General features: G+C 41.4%; 2 protein-coding genes across 2 annotated transcripts in view; one reads left to right on the forward strand and one right to left on the reverse strand.

The window, feature by feature from the left end:
* Positions 1 to 24,597, forward strand: part of LOC308098625 (serine protease 48-like) — a gene marked incomplete at its 3' end in the record, with an annotated part of 86,619 nt that overhangs the window by 25,983 nt on the left and 36,039 nt on the right. The gene's annotated exons all lie outside the window — the stretch shown is intronic.
* On the reverse strand, positions 12,352 to 23,090 carry LOC308098626 (uncharacterized protein). Its single transcript, XM_080447035.1, has 5 exons — positions 22,887 to 23,090; positions 16,430 to 16,498; positions 14,999 to 15,448; positions 13,476 to 14,233; positions 12,352 to 12,992 (listed from the first exon to the last, which is right to left on the reverse strand). The coding sequence occupies exons 1-5, from the start codon at positions 22,930 to 22,932 to the stop codon at positions 12,957 to 12,959; spliced, it is 1,359 nt and encodes a 452-aa protein (XP_080303161.1). The 5' UTR covers positions 22,933 to 23,090; the 3' UTR covers positions 12,352 to 12,956.

Consider the following 24,597-nt stretch of genomic DNA (forward strand, 5'->3'; position numbering starts at 1 on the left):
GGTGAGGCTAACCAATTCTTTTACCGATCTGACACCAATGACCTCCCAGCAGAGCCAGTCCGCCCTGTAACTGAGGGGAATGGAAGAGGCCTATTCGTTGCCCCCTTTTAATTATTATAGTTGATGATGAGGTGCACGCTGCAGGCTCCTGAATACGGCTCCTGGCCCAGATGGGGTCTTTCCATGCATGTGCTCTCAAAGTATGTGCAGATCAGTTATGCAATGTGCTTCACTATTCTCTTTGTCTCTGTCCCAGTCCAAGATCCCAGTTAGGTAGAAAACCTCACATAAATAAATGCTTTGAAAGTGTAGTCCTGGGGCATTTCTGTAGGCAGGTTTGTGCCCACCAGGACCGGTGCCCATTTACATACAAGAAAGGAGTAATATGCTGAACAACAGACGTCTCTATACACCATACAGTAACGATCTGTGTGTGTGTGTGTGTGTGTGTGTGTGTGTGTGTGTGTGTGTGTGTGTGTGTGTGTGTGTGTGTGTGTGTGTGTGTGTGTGTGTGTGTGTGTGCGCGCGTGTGCGTGTGTACAATTGCAAGATAAGAGCATTTGTGTTGAATAATCACAAAGAATACAGCAATTCTGTACTCTGCCGAAATAACATACAGGTATGTTATTAAAGCATAGTCTGCATGCTGTGGTTTGACTGCGCACAACGATCAGAGCAGGGGTTACAGACAGGCGCACAGACAATGAAAAATGAGTGAGAAATAGATGAAAGAGACAAGAACAAAGCAATTAACCCATTAAGACCTGGAACGCATCTGTGTTACTTTTTCATTTGAGCTAAAATGCATTATTTTACACTTTGGCTATTTTTAAAAAATCGTGAAAATATGTGCAAATCTTTGAATATATATTGTTTAGCGAACATTTTTAACTGTATTCTTTGCTTCTGGGTCCGCGGCCAAATACATATCATTTTGGGGGTCCTTGACATGGAAAGGTTTGAGCACCACTGATATAGAAACATACGTTTTTTCAGAATACTGTTGGGATTTAGAAGACATTTGTAGAATCGGCTTCAGGTCTTAATGGGTTGAGACATGCATTATGAGATGAGACCTGGATGGAGAAAAGTAAAGTAAGAGACACTTTGGAATGGAGTCTTGCATGATTTTCCATGTTTTACACATGTTTGTCTCGTTGCATATTCCTTGCAGTGTGCGGCCTGGCTCCATTCAACGCGTGGATCGTAGGAGGTGCTGAAGCTGTATCCGGAGCATGGCCCTGGCAGGCCAGTCTGCACACTAAAGGCTCTCACCGCTGTGGCGGAGCCCTCATTAACGACATATGGATCCTGACTTCTGTCGTATGCTTTAGAACGTAAGATTTGACTCTGGATCATATTGTGCTGCTTTACACTTAACTCCCTTACTCTGCTCATAATGTTAGCTGTGTCTATGATTCCCATGAAAATGCATTTCTGCATCAATTTTGTAATTTTCACCTAGCCTATGTTGTAGCAGGTCACACCTTAGACCAGCTGTGACCTGGTATAAGTCTAGCAAAGTTCCCCAGTGCAGTATTTCCCTGCTATTTAAAGAGCATCGATAATATATTGACCAACAGGTTCTCAACACTCAAACACAGCTAGCAAAATCAAAATCCGTCCAAATTCAACACAGCACATGTTCAACATCGTCACCTTGCTTTAGGCTTTTTGCCTAAAGCTGGCTCCAGACCAATCCTAATCGGCCCGATTTTGGGCCGAATTGGCTTCGGGAAGCGTCGGCCAGTCGGTTAGGGGTCCGTCGGGGGGTCCGTCGGGACCTTTTCGGCCGACCCAGAGCCGACGAACATGTTCAGCTTTTTAGCCGACTGCAGCGCAGTGGCAGTGACAACAGAGGGCTGTCGGTGTTGCCAGATTATGTGAGAGAAACAAGCGACCATGTCTAAGAAAACCTACATTCACTGTTTCTCGTGAGGGAGAGGGGGAGAGAAAGAGGGGGGAGAAAGAGAGAGGGAAAGAGAGAGAGGAAGGGAGAGAGGGGAGAGAAAGAGAAAGAGAGAGGGGAGGAAGACAAAGAGGGTGGGAGAAAGTGGGTGAGAGAGAGGGAGATACCAGGAGCGAGGGAGAGAGAGGAACGGAGAAAGCGGGAGGGAGAAAGAAAGGGAGAGAGACGGAGAGAGAAACGGAGGGAGGGAGAAAGAGGGAGGTAAAAAGCGGCAGAGAGAGAAGGAAAGAAAGAGAGAGGGAGAGACAGAGGGAGAGAAAAAAGGGAGAGTGAAAGATTGAGAGAGAAAGAGCGAGCGAGAGATTGAGGAGACGGAAAGAGGGAGAGAGAGAACGAGCAATTAAGTGAATTGCTTTCACCTGCTGCTGCTGCTGCTGTGCGGAGTGTGCTACAGGGCATATCTCCGCCAAGCCAGGGTGACCTACCCAGGCTCATGAAATTCATATTCAGGCATAGTAGCCAATTAGAATGAAATCTGCAAAAACGGACTCATATACTGATACAGAACCATATATTGGCTATATATTATGGCTGTCGGGTGGAAATCTTGTATGTTCCTTTTTTATTATTATTTAAAAACCATTTAAAATCGTGAAATCCAATCTACAAGCTGTAATTATTAATAATTAAGAAATACTATATTTTAAAGGTTTAATGACATTCACTTTTACACCACATTCAAAGTCTTTGTCCTGGTCCTTCAAAAGTGTACAAAAAGTTTTAAGTGAAAATTCCATTCCAGTGATCAATGGCAGGTGTTTTTCTCTCACATTTCTAAAGCCTTTTCAACTGCAATGAAAAAAGAAATCTTTGCCTGCGGGTGTCGCTGGTGAGGGATTTTGCCTGTCAATCATCGCCTCTGCTCCGCCCCCCCCAAAGGAAAGGATAGGGGAGGGGAGGGGCGAGGAGGAGAGTGGGCGGGATTATTCGACAGTGACCTCACTGTCGAAGGGCCAAGCTCAGATTACTTTTCAGCCTAATTATTCAGAAAACCCCAGACCACAGAAAATCCACTGAATGTTTTAAGTTCAGGTTTTTTGGGTGTAATTGAGGTCATAAAACCCCAAATAAAACATTGAAAATAAAAAAAAGTGAAAATGAATGTCATGATACCTTTAAAGAGTGAAAAATCAACTAAAGTCATTATTAGTGCAAGTTCATTCACATTTCATTTGAATGAAAATAACTTGTGGGTAAAATACATTCTGTGAATCTAATGTGATTAATGTGACCCCTACTTCAGTCAGTGAAGTCCAGGGCTGAATGTGACATATTGAGACCTATATAACTAAATATTGGTCATTTGCCAACACATTATTTTGTGAAATAAATGGGTAATATTTCACAGATAGTTATACTATTCTTATAATATATTAAAATACAATCATCCTTAACCTTCAAGTTAAATGGATTATTTCCGTGGACTTAAAAATCATTTTTGGACTTAAAAATCTTTATTATTTTTTTGGATGGCCTTCCTGCCCTGGCAGGAAGGCCGGGCAGGGCCTATATTTTCAAATAGCTTATAGGTATAAAATAGGGCTAAAGTGGTTAATGTATGTTTCATAATGATTTATATCTGCAAAGTAACTAGTAACTAAACATTTCAAATAATTGTTGTGGAGTACAAGTATAGACAATTGGAAATACTCCAGTAAAGTAAAAGTACCTCAAAATTGTACTTAAGTACAGTACTTGAGTAAATGTACTAGTTACTTTACACCACTGCATGTCAGTGAAGAAAAAACGCTGGGAACATCCCTAAGTGGCTTTGCAGGGAAACAAGCCCAAAGTCGCTTATAATAAGCAGACCTGGCAACGCTGGCAGGCTAAAAGTCAAATTAGCACATGAATGGCCAGTCGGCTGACAGACTTAAATGGCAACTTTTGCCAACCGAATACCAGTCTGTTGCAGTCTGGAGTAGGCTAGTCTGCAATAGTCTGGATGAGTCTGTTTGGTGCGGAGTTGCCTTAAGTCAGCTCCTCATGACACAGGCCACCTCTGGTAAAATCGCCCATCTCCAAATTGAAAAGGATCATGCTGTTCACTCCACTTTTAGTATAACGGCCTAACTCCCTAGTGTGACCAAAATAGGCAAATTATTAACTGATTTAGGCCATTTTTTTAATTTATTTTTTGGCCTAAGTCAGATTTAATCCTATTTAAACCTATTTAAATCTCTTATGTTACATCATTGACAGACAGTGTTATTTATATTTAAATTGTCATAATTTGTTATAAACATTTTGGGTGAAATGATTAAGAAATATCATATAGTTTTGTTTTGGATCAGTTTTTAATTTTTCCTGAAAAACTTTTTTTTTAAATGACACAGGCCATTAGTTTAGCAAGGCGACGACATGGTAGAGGACATTGCTGTGAGACTCAGCCTTGAGGTCTTAAAATAATATTATTGGTGTGGGCCAGAGTATTATCCATATTGCACCAGACCATTTGCCATGCTACAGTAGGAGGTAGCAAAAACGTAAACACATTTTCAAGCACTTGCTTTTTCATTATTCCTTTTAATAAGATTATCACAAACAAAAATGTGTTGAATGTGTGTGAATAATAAGAATAAGAATGTCGCCTTGCATCTTTGCATGGAGACAAGAGAGGTGAGGGGAGAGAGAGATTTTATGGGAATTTTGTGGGAATGTCGTGAATCCATGGCTTTCTGTATCTCTGCTACCGTTCAGCGGACAGCGGTAACAGGTCACCAAACTCGGGGCTCCCGATGCACAGAGCACACTGATAATGAGCATGTGATTATTAACCCATTCAATCCGGGAACGCATCTCTGTCATTTTAGATTTCTTTGGCTATTTAAAAATAGCAGATATGCAAGCTCACAGCGCGGCACGCTATGAGCTTGTAGATCTGCTATTTTTTTTAAATCGTGAACATGTGTGCAAATCTTTGAATATATATATATGTTTTTTTAAAGAAAACATTTGTAACTCATATCTTTGCTTCTGGAATATCTATAACAGACAGACAGACAGACAGACAGACAGACAGACAGACAGACAGACAGACAGACAGACAGACAGACAGACAGACAGACAGACAGACAGGAGTAAGGCGTGATTCTGATCAGCAGTACAGCCACTGTAGGTGACCCATGCACCTCTCGTTTCCATGTTATGATTCGGTGAGCGGAGAGCTCACTGTATGCAGTATCTGCCATTTAACTAAAATTGGAGTTTACACTCCAGATTTGAACAGGAAAGGAGAAGGCATAAAATGCAACACAGATCTATTCTAGGCACAGGAATGGTTGAGCCACCAGGACAATTATGTAATTATTTTAGCCGTGGTATATGCAATGTTTTAATCTCTCAGTAGCAAAGATGGATAGTTTAGGATCAGAACTGTTAAATTAACTGGTGGATTGTTTTCATAATTAAATCTATATACTGTTTGAGCTAGTAATACATATTGGGTATAACACTATAGGTTCCACCTACAGTATTATCACTGACATATCTCTCTCTCTCTCTCTCTCTCTCCCTCCAGTTCCAGCCCCAGTGATGTCACAGTGTACCTTGGACGGCAGACACAGCAGGGAAGCAGTTCCATCGAGGTGTCCAGATCCGTGTCAGAAATCATCAACCACCCCGACTATAGCGTTGATACCCATGACAACGACATCGCTTTGATAAAACTCTCCGCCCCTGTTAAGTTTACCGATTACATCCGACCAGTCTGCCTGGCAGCAGACGGAAGCGGCTTCACTGCTGGCAGCACCGCCTGGGTTACCGGCTGGGGCAGGATCAACACCGGAGGTGAGACATCTTCAGTGATTGTATTATGAAATATAGTTGATGAAACACACAACATTCTATTATAATACTATTTGTATATGTTCAAGTGTGCATCAAACTATCTTTCTTGCCCTAGATGTGATTCAATGGTGCTCCTGTAGTAATCTGGGATGATATTTCATCACTATCCAGATGTTCACTGGGTACTGCCCAGATACAGTTATGGAGATGGTGATAGTCCCCAGACTTTCAGCTGTGCTGAGACCCTCAGTATTGTCTCTGGACAGTTTAATAAAGCAATAAGCCACACAAGGTCTCAGTTTACCTTGTATTTTATAATGGCTGAGAGGCGTAGTGCCAGCTGAGTAACTCCGACCCTCTCAGCCATTATGAAATAGAGGTAAACTGAGACCTTGTGTAGCTTATTGCTTTTCTAAAACAGTTAAAAATATGGCAACATGAAAATCATAGACATTAAAACAGGTTACACTAATTCACTACAAGAACAACTTCTACAAGAAAGTAGTTCCCCTTCCCGGCCACCAGGAGGAGCCATTTCCTCATGAGAGAGACAAGTGTTTGTTTTGCGTAGCAAGGCTGTGTGAAGACTTTTCCCAAACAAACACATAGAGAAACAAAACGTAACTTTTAGGTCATTCTCATGGTAACTTACTAAGATATTCGATAGTAATTCATAATTTAATTTAAAGCCAGATTTAGCTAATATGTCTGACTGTAAATGGTGAAAAGTGTGAACTCTTCTCTTCTCTTCCAGCTCCTCTACCTTCCACACAGAGGCTGCAGGAGGTGAAGCTGCCTGTTGTGTCCAACAAAGAATGTAACGACAACTATGTCAAAGAAATCACTGACAACATGATGTGTGCTGGTGATGGAGGGAGGGGCACCTGCTTTGTAAGTCAGCTACATCTAGTGTCATTTGCTCACCCTTTAGACGCAATGTAGAGTTGAGCAGTGTAAATTTGAGAGTGATTTGTTCACTCAAACAGTAAAGTATAGCTCTGCGGTATACAGTAGGCTATGTACATTTACAGTTTGGCTGTCACTGAAGTGTTCATTTTATTGATGGTATGAACGTATTAAACCACTTGCATGGGAGATTATGTAGGAACTTTGTAAACGTTTTAAGATAAATGAATGCAGGGGATACTGTTGTTCAATGCGGTCTGTGTGAAGATGCACCTCTGTTAAGCTTCCTGTTGGATTGCAAATCTGGAACATGTTGTTGCAGACTAATCTTTGACTACGTCAAAGAATTCTGGTGCATTTAAAAAGCTTTGGGCAATGGGACTGAAAGAGAGTCCACATAAAAAATGCATTTAAGTTTGATAGTTGCCTACTTTGTAATTATTTATCAGTAACTACATTCTGCCTTATAATTTCAAACAAGAGAAGGGGGAAACGCTGTCACAAACTTTACAAAAAGATAAAATACTCGTCTAACTGCACACATCGGTCAGTCATTGCAAATACATGGAAATGAAGCATATTGGAATATTAAGTGATGGCAAACAAACATTTTGTCTTTGTTGCACAGGGAGATTCAGGAGGACCAATGGTGGTCAAACAGGGCAAACGTTGGATCCAGGCTGGAGTTGTGAGCTGGGGTGATCCTGCTTGCACCGCACCTATCAAACCCGGGGTGTATACCAGAGTTTCCAACTACCAGAGCTGGATCGAACAACACATCACCAGCAACCAGCCAGGATTTGTTCACAGCTCCGAGTGATCAGTGGAAGATCCAATCTATTTTCCCTGTTCCTTCTATCCATTTCACCCCTTGCATTTTCTCTGTAACTGTTAAGAATCAGGAAACATAGGGGGCTGTTGTGATTTGTTCATCCTGAGTCCTGTCTCTAAAATCTAATCTATGATACAGTAGTATGATGATTTCACTTGGATGGAGGCAAAGTGGTTTTTAGCATTAATATTTGAATTTTATTATTGGTTGTACTGGTTCAACAAACAGAGCTGCATGTTTCAGAAGAATGTGTATAAAGAATTAGCACAACTTGAACATGACATAAAAATACCTTATAAATGAAATATACTGTTCTTATTTAGTTGTATATGTTTAAATAATGTCCAAAAAATATGTCTATTCGTGAATGCTGTCTTTTTTTTATAGTGTTGCACTGTAGGGCAGAGTCGCAGACAGTGTCAGGGGTACAGCCAGGGGAACTTTCATGTAGAAAAGGGACGAACGCTTGAAGGGCGCTTTTTTCGAGTTGCCAACAATTGGAGCAAAGATGGAACAATTTCCAGTGCAATGTTTGGGGTTTCCTTAATGGTACCAACAGTTAATAAAGTAGCTTTAGTACAAAACATTGTAGGTTTTGTATAGCGTCAAGGGTTGGTGTGATATTTTAGTTGGTTAGAGCTGGATAATTAAAGTGTTCCAAAACATCACACAAGTACCAACAGAGCTGAGCTGATGCCTTCTGTATTCTATGTCTAACCTAATAGTTATGCCAGTTGCATCGTCTAGGGTTTAAGCCTTCTTCAGTTCTTCTCACTAACACCAGGCACAAATCTTACGCCTTGTCTGGAGTAAGCATAAAGTCCAAATCTGGGGCAGTTTATAGTAACAATAACAACACAGCGTGTAACACAATGGCACACCTCGCATAATGTCTTTACACTGAGCAGGCTTTAAGAATGGCACACATTAGTGTATTCTACTTAGCCCATACTGCATTTTAAGTCTGGCTACCATAGAAGGCTTATAGAACAATATTTCGCCATTCCATCTATTTTGATCGAGGCATCGAGATATTAGGCCTACCAGAGAAATACCATAGATTCCACATGAATATGAAGTGGGTAAAAACATGGTATCAGAATATATTTCCTGTTAGTGCCAGACTTATTTCTGGCTGTGTGGTCCCACTGCCAGGATTTTGCGATTCTCTTACCTTTTGAAGGAGTCACAGAATATTTATCTCCAGTAGGCTATGATCGATCCCCTGATGGTTGCTAATCACTGAGGGTTTCACTGTGTGGTTTCACAAATGTCAACGAGGTCATCGCGACCTCGTTGACATTTGTTGTCCGCCTTTGAAAATAGCATGTTTCACTCAAAAATACATAGTAAACACAGGAAAAAAGGGATTTTTTTCTCCGTTATTATCTTAACAGGGAAGTGAATGGAGCAGTAAATCTTTGGATCGCGTTATCTCCTGGTTCTTTGTGATAGCCGCGACCCCTGTTTAACCAAACAAACAGCTCATGTAGTAACCTGGGTAACAAATGAATCTCCAGAGGTTCCTGAGGAACCCTCCAGTAGGCCCATTAGGCCACGAATAACGAGGAGAGGATCATGGGAACCTTATACGGTTCCACTGTTGTACACACAATAGCAACCCAGACAGGGTTCAGGATGGATAGTGGCAGTGGAGGAGGGAGTAGATGTAAGAGTTACCCCGCAAGAGGTAGAGAGAAGGTTCCCCTCTTCCCCACAACAACAACAACAACCATGTGTCCCTCCTACAGACGATCAAATATTAGCAGTAACAGTGGATATGATCAGTGGAAGGAGAGAAAGAGAGAGGCAGAGAGACAGGGAGCTGATAAACGAGAGGGCAAGAGAGACTGATGTGATGTGGTACAGAGAGTTCTTAAATGAGAGCACAGAAACACCTAACGTGATAGAGATCAGTGACACAGAAGAACAGGAAGGACAGGATAGCACAGAGCGGGTGACAGATGGTGGGACACTCCAAGCACAGCAGGTCAACAGTCATCAGGAGTAAATATCCTACAGCCCCACCACCCCAACATCACACTCCCCTGAGCCCACCATCAACGCCAAGGACGAGGAAAGAGAGGAATCGGTTAGCTATGAGCCAACTTCGCCCTCTCTGGACCCCAGGTCACCATGTTATTCCCCTTCATCACCTCTCAACTTTCACACCTTAATGGATGTAAGCGAAGAAGAGTTGGACAACGGGGAAGACAACAATGTGGACTGACAGAAGGTTGGGGTTGGATGGGCAGGGGTTACTGAGGTTCAGAGAAAGAGTTCAGAACAGGCCTGTTTATTTTGTTTATTTGCCTGGATTTATTTGCCGGGGTTTATTTGCTTTATAAATGATTGGTGAATTTATGGTGTTATAAATTTAATGATAATAATGGTTTGGGTTGATTAGTATGTAAATATTTCACAAGTAAACAACTTAATGCAGAATTAAAGTGTCTGACCTTGACCTTTTCAGTAGAGAGTAAATCTGGTTACTGCAGAGAGAAGCTGCGAGAATTTTTTGAGATACCCCTACCTGGGGTAGAACATTGTTTTTTCATATTTTTAATACTCCCCCTGTCAGAGTAGGATTTGTTTTGCCTATGTGGTGAGTCACTTCATAGATCAATTTCATGACTTTTGCAGTAAAAGTAAAACTTGGGACAATCCATTTCATGAAAAGGACATCTGAAAATGGAAGACACAAAAAAGTGGATATTTTACTCACAAGTCACAACCCATAAAAATTGGTCCGCGACCCACTGTTTGGGAAACAGAGTGTTAGAACAGTCTATCATGACAGCCCTGAGGAGGCCACCCGGCCTGGCAGAGATATGCGCTGCATAGAGGGCCCCTTTCTACTTTGTATAATGTCACTGTCAGATGTCTAAAACCGTAACTTCTCAGGAAACGGAAGGAACATTTTCAGAAATTATGAAAATAGCCGATCTACAAGCTCTCATCGTGCTGCGACATAGATCGCGACGCCTTGTAGATTGCCTATTTCTACGACTTTAGCTTGACACTCTTGTATGAAAAAGTAGGGCATTAAAGCAGCACTATGTATTTTTTTAACCACTGTACAGCATATTATGTCCCTCAAAATTATAGTTACATGTTTAAGCAATAACAATCATCCTTCCATAAATGTATAGACTCAGGGGGGTCCCTGCTAGGGGCTTGACTGTATTACTATGTATAGGGGAGACAATGAGTTTCATCCTGGCATTTGCCAAGGCACCAAAGCAGAACTGCCAGTCAAAGCAGACTGGCCAATCACAGCGCGTCCTCGCCGGGCATGCTTGGGTATTGGTAATGAAGTCAAAGACGTTGGCTGCCATTTTATTTGTGTCCAAGTGGCCACTGATACCCCAAACTTCATAGTGCTGCTTTAAATGACGAAAAAAACATGAAAAGTTGAAATTTGGAGATACAAGGTTTTTGCCCGACAGCGACGATAATGAAGTGTGATGAATGTGCATTACATGATTTAAGAACACTGTTAAAACTTCTTTCACAAAAGGAATTGATTATAAAAGGCACACAAAGAGAAAAAAGCTAAGATGATTGATTATACCTTATTATACTTATTTGTCGTAGAACTAGTTACAAGTCACACAAAGCCTACTATGGAAGCAGTCCATAATGGTTACCATTTTATTATGAATAAACATTTTAAACAATTTCCTGCGCAAGTGCTAACACGCCTGCTTGCTCAGGGGACAAATTGAATCCTGACCATCAGGTCAAAATTCATGTCAGATCCTGTGTCTAGGTGAGACATGACCTTTGACACAATCTAAATACTCAATAGAAGAGCAGGGACACAAAATACACACACAAAATACAAAATACAACCACCCCAATTGTATTAACATACTCTGAGTCTACCATATAGATTACGTTATATTCATTAAAAAGAAGTTACATAGTGCCACTTTAATTCACACAGATTAATTATCCAACTCCAAACTCAGCGGCTCTAAATACATGCTCAAACTATGGTAACTATGTTAACTATGGTAATTATGGTAAATGTAAGTACACAGATCACACAAGTGCATCCTCCGGGGTGTCCAGAGCAGCGGTGGAAAAGTACTATTTTTTTTTTACTTGAGTAAAAGAATCAATGTGTATCAGTACTGCAATGTAAAAAATACTCTGTTACAAGTACTTTCGGAATACAAATTTTAAAGTAGTTTTCAAAAAAATTATAAAAAATGTATTTGAAAAAATAGCCGATCTACAAGCCGATGCGACATATTGTGAGCTTGTAGATTGGCTCTTTTCAAATGGCCGAAATGTATATAGGGCTGAAGTGGTTAATGCATGTTTTGCAATAATAATCTAAATCTAAAAAGTAACTAATAACTCCACTACAAATAATTGTAGTAGAGTAAGAGTAGCCTACAACATTTGCCTCCGAGATGTAGTTGAGTAGAAGTAAAAGTACGGACAATTTGAAGTACTCCAGTATAGTAAAAAATACCTCATAATTGTACTTAAGTACAGTAGGCTACTTGAGTAACTGTACTTGTAAATGTTACTTTACACTACTGGTCCAGAGGACCCTGCTAGTTGGACATCACACATAGGGTTAGTACCAACTCCCTGAAATTCAATAAGAGACACTCGGCTGGCCGTCACTTATTTCCAAGAAGAATAAAGGACTTCCAGTCAATAGATAAAATCTAACTGTGTATGTACAATTCTTATATCATATTAACCACTTGAACCCTAGCATCCATATTTTGGGGGGGAACATTAGCCAAGCATAGCTACAGGTTCACAACGCGTCACGGCGTGAGCTTGTAGATCGGCTATTTTTGGCAAAGAGATTTGGTGTAGATAGAAAAAAAGTACATAGAGGCAACTCAGGTCCAGTTTACCAAGTCTAGGGGGTTGAAGTGGTTAACAACCTGTATTGTACATTATGTATATGAGCTGTTTGAACTTGCAAGATGAGTGTCATTGATTGATTCCCAAAAATAAGGATCAGATCAGTGTCCCTTATTGAACTTATCAGTTCAACTAATCAGTTCAATAAGCCAAGTACCGTACATGGGGGGATAGGGCTTTCTCTGTTGCTGCCCCCTCCCTCTGGAATGCACTTCCCAGCCATCTAACAAATGCCCCCTCCCTCCTCTCCTTCAAAAACTCACTGAAAACTCACCCCTACAGGGTAGCTTTTCTCAATAGAGGTCTAGTTAAGATGTCTCCCTAACCCATGCTTAAACTTTTATGTTTTTAATCTAGCACTTATGTTTTTTTTCTTTTCTTAATAAAGTTGGTTCCTTCCTTTTCTTTATGTAAAGTGACTTTGGGTACTTAGAAAAGTGCTATTTCAATCTGAGCTATTATTATTATTAATAAGGGAAAAGTCTTTTATGGTTTCCAAATGAGGGACGGTTCCGTATTTCAAGGGACACAGACACACAGCTTCATCCTCCTGCCAGTTGGACATCACTCATCAGATGACTCAGAGCTGCTTCGCGGAGCCTGTGAGAGAGCGGAACATGTCCATCAGGTTGATGTCAAAGTAAACCATTAAAGGAGTAGTTCACCCCAAAAAGTACTTATTTGATATCAATTACACACCCGATGAAGCCTTGAATTCATGGATTCATGGAGATTTTTTGTCTCATTCCTAAGCCAATAATTTGATGACCAGCGATGCCGGCGGAGTCTATCCGGTAGGAGACTCTGAGCAGTCATCCGGTCATCAAATTATTGGCTTTGGAATGCGACAAAAAATCTCCATGAATTCAAGGCTTCATGGGGTGTGTAATTGATAGAAATTAAGATTTTTTGAGGGTGAACTGAATTACACACTCTAGAAATGCTTCTAAATGGGTAGTTCTCAAACCTTTTCATGCCAAGGACCCGAAAATTGATATATATATATATTTGCCCTCTGTTCTGCTCCCCTCCATCTGTGTGTGTAAATGTGCGTGTGTGCGTGCGTGAGAGAATTAAACTTACTGAGGTCCTGGTCGTCTTCATTTCCCCCCTGTTAGATGGAGATGGTCCTGGATGGGTCACAGCAGAAAGGCTTCTCTCTCCAGATGGTCCAGCATGGGTCACAGCAGAAAGGCTTCCCTCTCCAGCATGGATGCGCTTATGTGCTTTTAATGTTCCGTACCGAGTGAAACACTTCCCACATATTTCACACCCAAATGGCTTCACTCCAGTGTGAATTATCTTGTGTCTCTCAAGGCTTGACCTTTCAGTGAAGCCTCTCCCACACTGGTCACAGCAGTAAGGCTTCTCTCCAGTGTGAATTCTCTTGTGTATCTCAAGTTTAGACTTTTGAGTGAAGCCCCTACCACACTGGTCACAGCAGTAAGGCTTCTCTCCAGTGTGAATTCTCTTGTGTATCTCAAGTTTAGACTTTTCAGTGAAGCCCCTCCCACACTGGTCACAGCAGTAAGGCTTCTCTCCAGTGTGAATTCTCTTGTGTCTCTCAAGGCTTGACCTTTCAGTGAAGCCTCTCCCACACTGGTCACAGCAGTAAGGCTTCTCTCCAGTGTGAATTCTCTTGTGTATCTCAAGTTTAGACTTTTGAGTGAAGCCCCTCCCACACTGGTCACAGCAGTAAGGCTTCTCTCCAGTGTGAATTTTCTTGTGTATCTCAAGGTGAGACTTTTGAGTGAAGCCTCTCCCACACTGGTCACAGCAGTAAGGCTTCTCGCCCGTGTGATTTATCTTGTGTATCTTAAGGTGAGACGTTTGAGTGAAGCCTCTCCCACACTGGTCACAACAGTAAGGCTTCTCTCCAGTGTGATTTCTCTTGTGTGTTTCAAGGTGAGACCTTTGAGTGAAGCCTCTCCCACACTGGTCACAACAGTAAGGCTTCTCTCCAGTGTGAATTCTCTTGTGTATCTCAAGGTCAGACATTTGACCGAAACCTCTCCCACACTGGTCACAACAGTAAGGCTTCTCTCCAGTGTGAATTCTCTTGTGACTCTTAAGGTGAGAGCTTACAGTGAAGCCTCTCCCACACTGGTCACAGCAGTATGGCTTCTCTCCAGTGTGAATTCTCTTGTGCTTCACCAGGCCTGCTTTTTGAGTGAAGTGTCTCCCACATTGGTCACAGCAGTAAGGCTTCTCTCCAGTGTGAATTCTCTTGTGTATTTTGAGAGTAGAATTTTCACTGAACTTTGTCCCACACTCTTCACAACAGTAAGGCTTCTCTCCCGTGTGAATTCTCTTGTGCGTCACCAGGCTTTTTTTTTGAGTGAAGCCTCTCCCACATTGGTCACAGCAGTAAGGCTTCTCTCCAGTGTGAATTCTCTTGTGACTCTCAAGGTGAGACATTCGAGTGAAGCCTCGCCCACATTGTTCACAGCAGTAAGGCTTCTCTCCAGTGTGAATTCTCTTGTGTCCCTCAAGGCTAGACATTTGAGCGAAGCCTCTCCCACATTGGTCACAACAGTAAGGCTTCTCTCCAGTGTGAATTCTGTTGTGTTTCTCAAGGCTAGACATTTGAGCGAAGCCTCTCCCACATGTTTCACAGCAGTAAGGCTTCTCTCCAGTGTGAATTCTCTTGTGACTCTCAAGGTGAGACATTCGAGTGAAGCCTCTCCCACACTGATCACAGCAGTAAGGCTTCTCTCCAGTGTGACTTCTCTTGTGTTTCTCAAGGTGAGGCATTTGACTGAAGCCTCTCCCACACCGGTCACAGCAGTAAGGCCTCTCTCCAGTGTGAATTCTCTTGTGTATCTTAAGGTGAGACGTTTGAGCGAATACTCTCCCACATTGGTCACAACAGTAAGGCTTCTCTCCAGTGTGAATTTTCATGTGACTCTTAAGGTGAGACCTTAGAGCGAAGCCTCTCCCACACTGGTCACAGCAGTAAGGCTTCTCTCCAGTGTGCATAAGTTGGTGGCTCTTGAGTTTAGAAACTGAAGTGAATTTCTTTCCACACTGGTCACAGCAAGAACATCTTGGTATAGCTGAGGACAGAGAAGGACATGTATCTGAGATAAAAGCATAAAATCAGTCAGACCAGGGGTGGGATGTTTAAACACAATGTTGTGTCAGTGTCACTATCCGTTTAGGTCTAATTAAGCAAAACAATTTAATTGTTTATAATTTTACTCATACCAGAATATAAGTTTTACATGCTTGTTCTGTTATTCAAAGTGACCATCAGCAGTTTTCAGAGTGGATTCAACACAATTAGTTCTACAATAATTGCAATAACCCATTTAGGCCAGAGGCCGACACTACAAATGCCTTCCAAATCCTAACAGTTTTCTGAAAAACCTACGTTGCTATAGAAGTGGTGCTCAAATGTTTTCATGTCAAGGACCCCCAAAATGATATGCATTTAGCCGTGAACAGTCTTTCCAATTGTCAGTACTTTTGCTTCTACTCCGCTACATCTCAGAGGCAAATATTGTGCTTTTACTCCACTGCAATTACAGTATATGAAAACTTTAGTTAGGCTACTTGTTACTTTGTAAATTTGGATTATTATTACAAAACATACATTAACCACCTCAGCCCTATATTGATTGATTGATTGAAAATTTTATTAGGCAAAAGAATGTAAAACAACACAGTTTACATTTATAATGCTTTTGTCTAAAAGGTCCGGCCAAAAAAGTCCTTTCGGACTTGTTTCCGTTGGGGTCCTTGAATTAATTTCATAGACATATATAGTAGCAACCAAACAGTTCAAAAATCAACATGTACATTTCGGCCATTTGTAAATAGCCGAACTACAAGCTCACAATGTGTCGCATCGCAATGCATTGTGAGCTTGTAAATCGACTATTTTCAAAAGATTTTTATATATTTGAAAAATTTAGTTCTTTCTACTTTTGGTATTTTAAGTACATTTTGATACCAATACTTTTGTACTTTATTTACTCAAGTAACATTTTGAATTCCGGACTTTTACTTTCTATATTGCAGTAAAATTTGAGTACTTTTTCCACCACTGCTGGCTGGGTCTGGAGAGTTCATCTTCACCTGCAGTCTGGACTCCATAGACTGGTCTGGAATGAAACAATTGACAGATTGCTGTATTAGTGTTGTTACAGTGTTGCAGAACATGCCACTACTAGGGTTGTAATTCCCTCTTATGTAATGATTGACAGCAACCACGTTCTTATGTTACTGGTTGGATTTATTTCACTCCAGACCGTGAGAACTGTGATGACAAAACATCCACAAAATACAATAAATCACAGATCAAACAAAAACAAACCAAATCAATATCGACTTGTCTTAGTGTTAAACAAATAAACTTAATCCCAACAAAACACATTAACCTTAAAGCAAAACAAGTTAGACAAACTACAACATCAACAACAATACACTTTGTAAACATTTAGTTAGCTCTTTATCTACCTAGCTTAGGCCTACATAGCTGACAAATAGGTTAACAACACAACACTAAAATCAAGTATATCTTAGCACAAACAAAACAAATAGTAGGCCTACCTTATTGGCTGCATTCAATAAAAGAGGAAATTAGGGGTACTTTATCAACTTCTGATAACTTAGATAACTTATGTACTCTTTACATCAACACTTTGACTGAAATTATCTGTCAAATCTGCGGAGAATGTGCACGTGTGTTTCACTATAAAACGTCCCCGTGTGTGTGTTCATCATAAAACTTCCCCGGAAACGCTGATAATCGGACAATTAGTTCCGCCCCATTTATTTAGCAGCAGGTAGGTAGGAACCAAAACTCTGGTATAGGTACCAAAATCTTAAACTGAACACAGAGGCAGTTACAGTCATGACATGCTTGTTGTAGATTAGTTGTCATACCAAAAAAGACGAATAAAGGTTGATGATTTAATTGTGTTTTTTTGCATTGAACATACAACTGCCTACAGTATTGGTTACCTATGCCTTAGTCTCGCGTAGCCAGACAACTATTCCACAATCATCGAATGCTAGCTACAGTATACGAGTCTGAAACTACACATCCCCAAATCCGAGAGAGGAAGCTGTCATCTGTTCGTCATTTGCATTCACACAAATATATCTTAAAATATCTTTACATTGCATTTTATTAATATTAATTTCTGCTAAGACGATTTTGATTTCAATTTGGATACATTTGCGTGACTGTAAATAATAATAATAATAATAAATTTTATTTATAACGCACTTTACATTCTTACGAATCTCAGAGTGCTACAATTAAAAGCAAGGTATAAAAACAGCATAGGCAACAAAACAATTAATAGACCCAACTAGGCTAAACTAAGAGCCAAAATTTAGAAATAAAAACAAACAAAGTCCATAAAAATTAGAAAAATGCTTTTTTAAAAAGGTAGGTTTTTAGTCCATTTTTAAAAGCATCAGTGGACTGTGGTGCTCTCAGGTGGTCTGGGAGGGCATTCCACAGACATGGGGCTGTGCGACAGAAGGCCCGGTCGCCCATGGTGCGGAGGTTGGTGTCAGGGACAACAAGGAGGTTGGTATTGTTGGAGCGGAGGCTTCGGGTGGCGGGTTTTGGTGTGAGGAGTTCTTTGAGGTAGGGGGGGGCGTTGCCGTACATGCATTGATGGGTGAGAAGGGAAATCTTATATTCAGTCCTGAATGAGATGGGGAGCCAGTGAAGTGAGCGGAGGGTGGGTGTGATATGGTCATATTTTCGCACTCTCATCAGGACCCTAGCAGCGCTGTTTTGAATGTATTGGAGCCTTTGGAGGCTCTTGCTAGGGATCCCGATGAGTAGTGCATTGCAGTAATCCAGCCTGGAGGAGATAAAGGCGTGGACGAGTTTCTCAGCATCTGGCAGGGTGAGTGTGGAGCGGAGTGTGGAGATGTTCCTGAGGTGGAAAAAGGAGGTCTTACAGAGGTGTTTTACGTGTGCCTCGAAGGTGAGGTGCGGGTCCATTTTCACACCCAGGTTGGTGACTGTGGATGAGAGGGGGAGATTTTGACCGGAGAATGAGATGCTGGTTATGGGGCATGATTTGATCTGGTGGGGGGTGCCAATTAAGATGGCTTCAGTCTTGGAGCTGTTTAACTGAAGAAAATTGAGGTTCATCCACGCCTTTATCTCCTCCAGGCAGGTGGTCACTGTAAAGATGAAACGGAAGTGGGGAGGAGCCCCGAGGAGGCGTCACACTAGTTTTATCGCTGTATGGTGGAAGCATTTGAAAATATTTATTTTGAAATCATTATAATCAGACAATTATTTAATAATTGTGCATTTGACAAGTATTTTTTTCAGTTCAGTCATCCAAGAAAAAGAAAAAAGTGTGTAGCCACCCATGGTGAAATTGGTGACCTGACGAAATATGTGACCATCTTGTGAACTTCACATAACTAAAATAGTTACGTTCAGACAGTAACATTATGTAAAGTAGAGTCCACAAGATAGTAACAAATGTCTTTAGGTCATGAATTTCACCATAACAATGCTGGAGGGGAGCGTACTCAAGTTCCCTCAGCCTTATGTTCCCCCAACTCAAATGTCACCCTATATGTTCCCTCAGCCCTACAGTATGTTCCCTCAACCCTATATTCCCTCAGGTTGGTAAAATGAGGTAAAGTTTTTGCTCATTTCTTTATCTAAATTTAGAGTAGCCAATTATGTTTTACCCCCCTTTTCTCCCCAACCGTCGCTATGCCGCAATTGATTCCTCCCCACACACATTTCTGTGTTGTCACTGCTGTTGCATCCTACTGACTCGCCTACCGGTGAGGAGACTCCACCGGGAGGACGTAGAGCCTTCGTCCTACTCCTCACTCCCTGCTGACAGGTGCCACCCCCAGCCCGTAGAAGTACGTGCAATGACCAATATCACCCTCCCCGTCCGGCTCCCCTCCCCCAAACACGGGCCAATTGTGTTCGCATAGACGCCCGACAAAGCCGGGCGTCCACCACGAAATCCACTACGGAATCCACCACGAATTCACCACGAATCCACCATGGTGGATTCGAACCCACAACCTCGGTGGTGTATGGACAGTGACTTTACCACTGCGGCACCCGAGCGCCTGCTACTGTTTGTTGATTCATTTGTCTGTCTGTTTGTCTCAGGCTTTTTACCTATTTTATCCACGTCAGGTATGCTGAGCATGAGTGCACTTTTTCAGCAACGCTCTGTTTCACATTCACACAGACACGCACCCATTAAAATCTGGGAGCTTACCATTAGCATTTCAAACGAACATCCTATTAACAAGCATTAATTAACAGTTAATAAGATAATTGTAAGTCCTTATCAGATGCTCATTAACCTTATCATTTGTTAATAAAAGATATATTACACCTAGCACACATTACACCTATTTTAAAATCCCTCCACTGGCTGCCTGTTAGTTTTAGAATTGATTTTAAGATCCTTTTATTGGTTTTTAAATCATTACATGGAGGTGCTCCGGCCTACCCGTCCGTGTGTCCATCTGTCTGTGAACAGCTAATCTCCGGCACCGTTGGCCCGGTCGCTGCAAAACTCTGCACACACACTCCCTGGATGCCAATTCAGAACCTCTGCCCCAATTTTTTTACATTGCCCTGTTATAGCACCACCAGGAGGCCAATGTGTGCAATTTTTTTTTTTTATATTACTCCAACAGATTTTATCCAAACATCACGTAAATCAGTACACACTATCTCTATAGTCATGTGATCAACACAGATCTGTCTGATTTTCCATATTCCATCCTGATTGGCTAAGGTTGGCTTCCAAAGTTTGCAGGATTGGTCCATTTTGAACTAAATGCCTCAAATCATGAACGCAGCTTGCGATTTCCGTGAAATTGCACACGCACATTCCCACCAGGCCGAGGAAGAAATGCCACTTGAAAATGTTCAAATCAGCCTCATGGTGGCGCTATAAAAGGCCGATTTGCGTTTTTAACTATAACTGCACCGATCTGCGTGAAACTTTGCACGCATACTCCCTAGAAACCAAAGAAAAACATCTGCCCTGCATTTTTCACATTAGCCTTTTATAGCGCCACCAGGAGGCCAACCTATGTACAACATTTTTTTTTTTGATTAAGCCTTCAGATTTTATCCAAATTTCACGCAAATCGGTACACATGATCTCTATAGTCATGTGATCAAGATGGATCTGTTTGATTTTTCATATTCCATCCTGATTGGCTAACATTGACATCTAAAGTTTGCAGGAGTGGCCCATTTTCAACAAAATGCCGCAAATCATGAATGCAGCATCCGATTGCGGTGGAACTTTGCACGCACATTCGCACTATGTTGAAGAACAAACGCCACCCTTTTAACATTGACCTATTATAGCGACACCTGGAGGCCGATTTTTTCTCCTACTAATTTTGTCCAAACACCATGCAAATCAGTACACATTATCTCTACAGTCAAGTGATTAAGATGGTTCCGTCCTATTTTTTATATTCCATCCTGATTGGCGAATTCCGAACATTGCTAGCTGGCCCACAATAACCTACCTGACCTGGCGGAGACCTGTGCTCCGAGGAGCACTTTTTCTAGTTCTAAATGTTTTCTTTGCCTCTTTTGCTGTTATCCCCCGGGTTTTTTAATCGTTATTTTTAAAACTATTCTGGGAAGCACATTGAACTGCACTTGATGTATGAAACGTGCTATATAAATAAACTTTGATTGATTGATATATAATTGTTCGTAATAGCATTGTTAATACTATTAACAAGCATTAATTAACAGTTAATAAGTTACATATAAGTCCTTATAATATGCTTATCAAACGTATTATTTGTTAATAAAGCTATATAATGTTTATAATAGCATTGCTAATACTATTATTGTTATATTATTCAACTCTAATAAGCAATGAATTAACAGTTAATAAGGCACTTACAAGATGTTTATTAATTTAAAAAAAATACCTATCATATCCCACGGGGGAACTTCAGTTTTCAGCTTCACCCAGCTGAGTGCTAACCACAGAGAGCAGTTAGGGATTAAATGTCTTGCTCAGGGACACTACAACACATAGTAGTCCTAGGCGAGCTCACTAACCATTCAGCTACAGTATGGCCGCCCATGTGTAATAAGTATCTTTAAGTGTTAATAATAGCATTGTAAACACATTTATTTTTGTATTATAAGGCCATAATAAGCATTAATTAATAGTTAATAAGGCACTTATTAAGTCCTTGTAAGATGCCTTATGTGTTATTAAGACAATACGTGTCTTAATAATAGCATCGTAAGCATGTTTATTGTTCGATTCTAACATTATAACTTTGTAACATTTTTTTGTGTGTGTGTGTGCGTGTGCGTGCGTGCGTGCGTGCGTGCGTGCGTGCGTGCGTGCGTGCGTGAGTGCATGCGTGTGTGTGTGTGTCACAAGTTGACACAGAACCATGTAGATTATCAACACAGTATTATGGTGCTAGTTAAGGCTAACAGTGGTGGAAAGTTAAGTACACGTACTCAAGTACTGTACTTAAAGTAATACTAGGTAACGTTTTCAACAAAACTAAAGTTAAATTGTATATCTTTTGCGAGTGGCAAAAGTTTCACAACACCCACTCCGTGAATTTCACCCCCGGAAGCCTTTTATTTATATATTTTCTATTGAAAGTGGACTGGGGGGACATTCCCGGGGAAATGACGTTCCTGGCCAACGTCATGACGTCGTGGCCGACGTCCCCAGGAACTACCGCAACGGTTTCCTGTTTGGCCAGGAACTACCGCGCTATAACAAAAAGGAACCTCACGCTGATGTTAAGATAATGTAGGATTGGAAGATCGAAAAAGAACAGAAAAAGAAAGCACAGCTCATGGTAACTAATGCTCCACTGGCTAAGAGAAACGATCCGTAGATAGTATAAAACAATTAAAAGATCGCTTTTTGAAACGCTTCCGGCTTCCGGTGAAAACGAATGGAATTCTGGGTAATCGAGGATTACGGAAATTGTATGCAGTGACGGTAGTGACCAGCAGAGGTTGCTAAAAATCGTTATTTGGGATTCTGCATTGTATTACTTTAAGTACAATTTTGAGGTATTTGTACTTTACTTGAGTATTTCCAATACTTTTACTTCTACTCCACCACATCTCAGAGGCAAATATTGTACTTTTACTCCACTACAATTATTTGAGAACTTTGTTACTAGTTACTTTGTAGATTTTGATTATTATTACAAAACATACAGTAACCACTTCAGCCCTATATCGGCCATTTGAAAATAGCCGATCTACAAGTTCACAGCGACATCTTGTGAGCTTGTAGATCTGCTTTTCAAAGGATTCGAAAACATTTGAAAACTTGAGATGGGACATTTTGTATAATGAGTACTTTTACTTTTGGTACTTGAAGTACATTTTGATGCAAATACTTTTATACTTTAACTCAAGTGCATTTTGAATGCCCCCCCCCCCCCCATGATAGCACATAGGCATTTGCCTAGCTCGCCTGTGCATAAACACGGCCATGTACATACCTATTCTGTGTAACTTGATGACTGGTTTTAACATGGCCGTCTGCATTCTGTTCTTCAGATGGAAAACTTCTGGATGGTTGTTGTCTGGCCTGGATGGGTGACCGGGACTACACTACCCTGAATGTTTTATCAATAACCCCGGATCTCACAAGAAAATAAGAATGAAAAGAAAACAGTCTCAGATCTATTCCAATCTTGCTTCAAAGCCTTCGATAATGTTGTTCGTCCAGGAAGAGAAAAGAAAAAAGAAAGTGCGTCATACTCCCTGTTTTCTGAGAGAGAGCGAGGGAGAGAGGGAGAGGGACAGAGAGAGGGAGGGAGAGAGCAAGAGAGTGAGTAACCAGACAGGAATATGCGGCCTTGGCAATATCTCTCTCCCCCGTACAGTGTGGGAGTGAGTGTGTGAGTGCGTGTGTGCGTGCGTGCGTGCGTGCGTGCGTGCGTGCGTGTGTGTGTGTGTGTGTGTGTGTGTGTGTGTGTGTGTGTGTGTGTGTGTGTGTGTGTGTGTGTGTGTGTGTGTGTGATTGATGCAACATTACATGGGTCATTACTTCTACCCCATAACCTAGTAGGCAACTGATTTGATTTATTTTGAAGCAAGTCACACCGAGCCAAGCCATGTGGAAAGAGGCAGCACAACATGGCTGGATCTGGATGTGATACTAAAACTCAACTTGGCGTCTCTATTTTCGGCATGTCATTACAGTCTTCCCTGCACTCTAGCCTAGTTTCTTTATTGCTTTTCTTTATCTTGTCTAGATTTTTCTTTTGATTCTTTGCAACCCAGTCTCCTTTTTTCCATCTTCTTTTGGCCAATTCCCATTGGGGTCGCCACAGCGGGTCATCTGTCTCCATCTGGATCTGTTTTCTGCTCTCTTCCTCTGTGACTCCTGCCTCCTGCATGTCCTCCTCTCTCATCCATGAATCTCCTCTTCTGCTTTCCTCTTCTCCTCTTACTGGCAGCTACATCTTCCTTCTCCCAATGTACCCCTCGTCCCTCCTGTCTAAAACGTCTCATTCTCAACCTCGCCTCTCTCGCTTTATCCTCAAACCTGGGCTGATCCTCTAATGTAGTCATTTCTGATCATGTCCTGCCTACCTTGTCACTCCTAATGAGAAAGGTAGCATCCTCAATTCTGAAACCTCCAGCTGCGCCTCCTGTCTTTGCCAACGTTTCCAAGCCGTACAGCATGTCTCAATACCGTCTTATAAATCTTCCCTCTCACTCTTACTCAGTGGTGTTAAGTAACTAAGTACATTTACTCAAGTACTGTATACTTACAGTACAATGTTGAGGTATTTTTACTTCACTGGAGAATGTCCAATTTTCAGTACTTGTAACTTCTACTCCACTACATCTCAGAGACAACAAATTTACTTTTTACTCCACTTTTTTTTTGGTGAAAACTTTAGTTACTTGCTACTTTGAATGTTTAGTCTAAATTATATCTATACTACAATTGGCATCCTGCGCATGCGCCGTTGACAATTTGGACGTCGTGTGTCTGCCTGTGGCTGTGGTAGTGTGTCTGCACGAGCCTCGCACGAGCAACCCCAGCGCACGAGCCTAGCCGCACGGGCGCCTCTGTGTCGGATGCGCGCCCTCATCGTACACACACACACACACACACACACACACACACACAGCGTTAGCTGCTAACGTGGCCTGCAACTTGGATTCTGTTGCTGCTGGTTGTTAATGCAGCCTGCT

The sequence above is a fragment of the Gymnoscopelus braueri genome (assembly GCF_963280865.1).
Source record: "Gymnoscopelus braueri genome assembly, chromosome: 13".
In the NCBI taxonomy this organism is placed as follows: Eukaryota; Metazoa; Chordata; class Actinopteri; order Myctophiformes; family Myctophidae; genus Gymnoscopelus; species Gymnoscopelus braueri.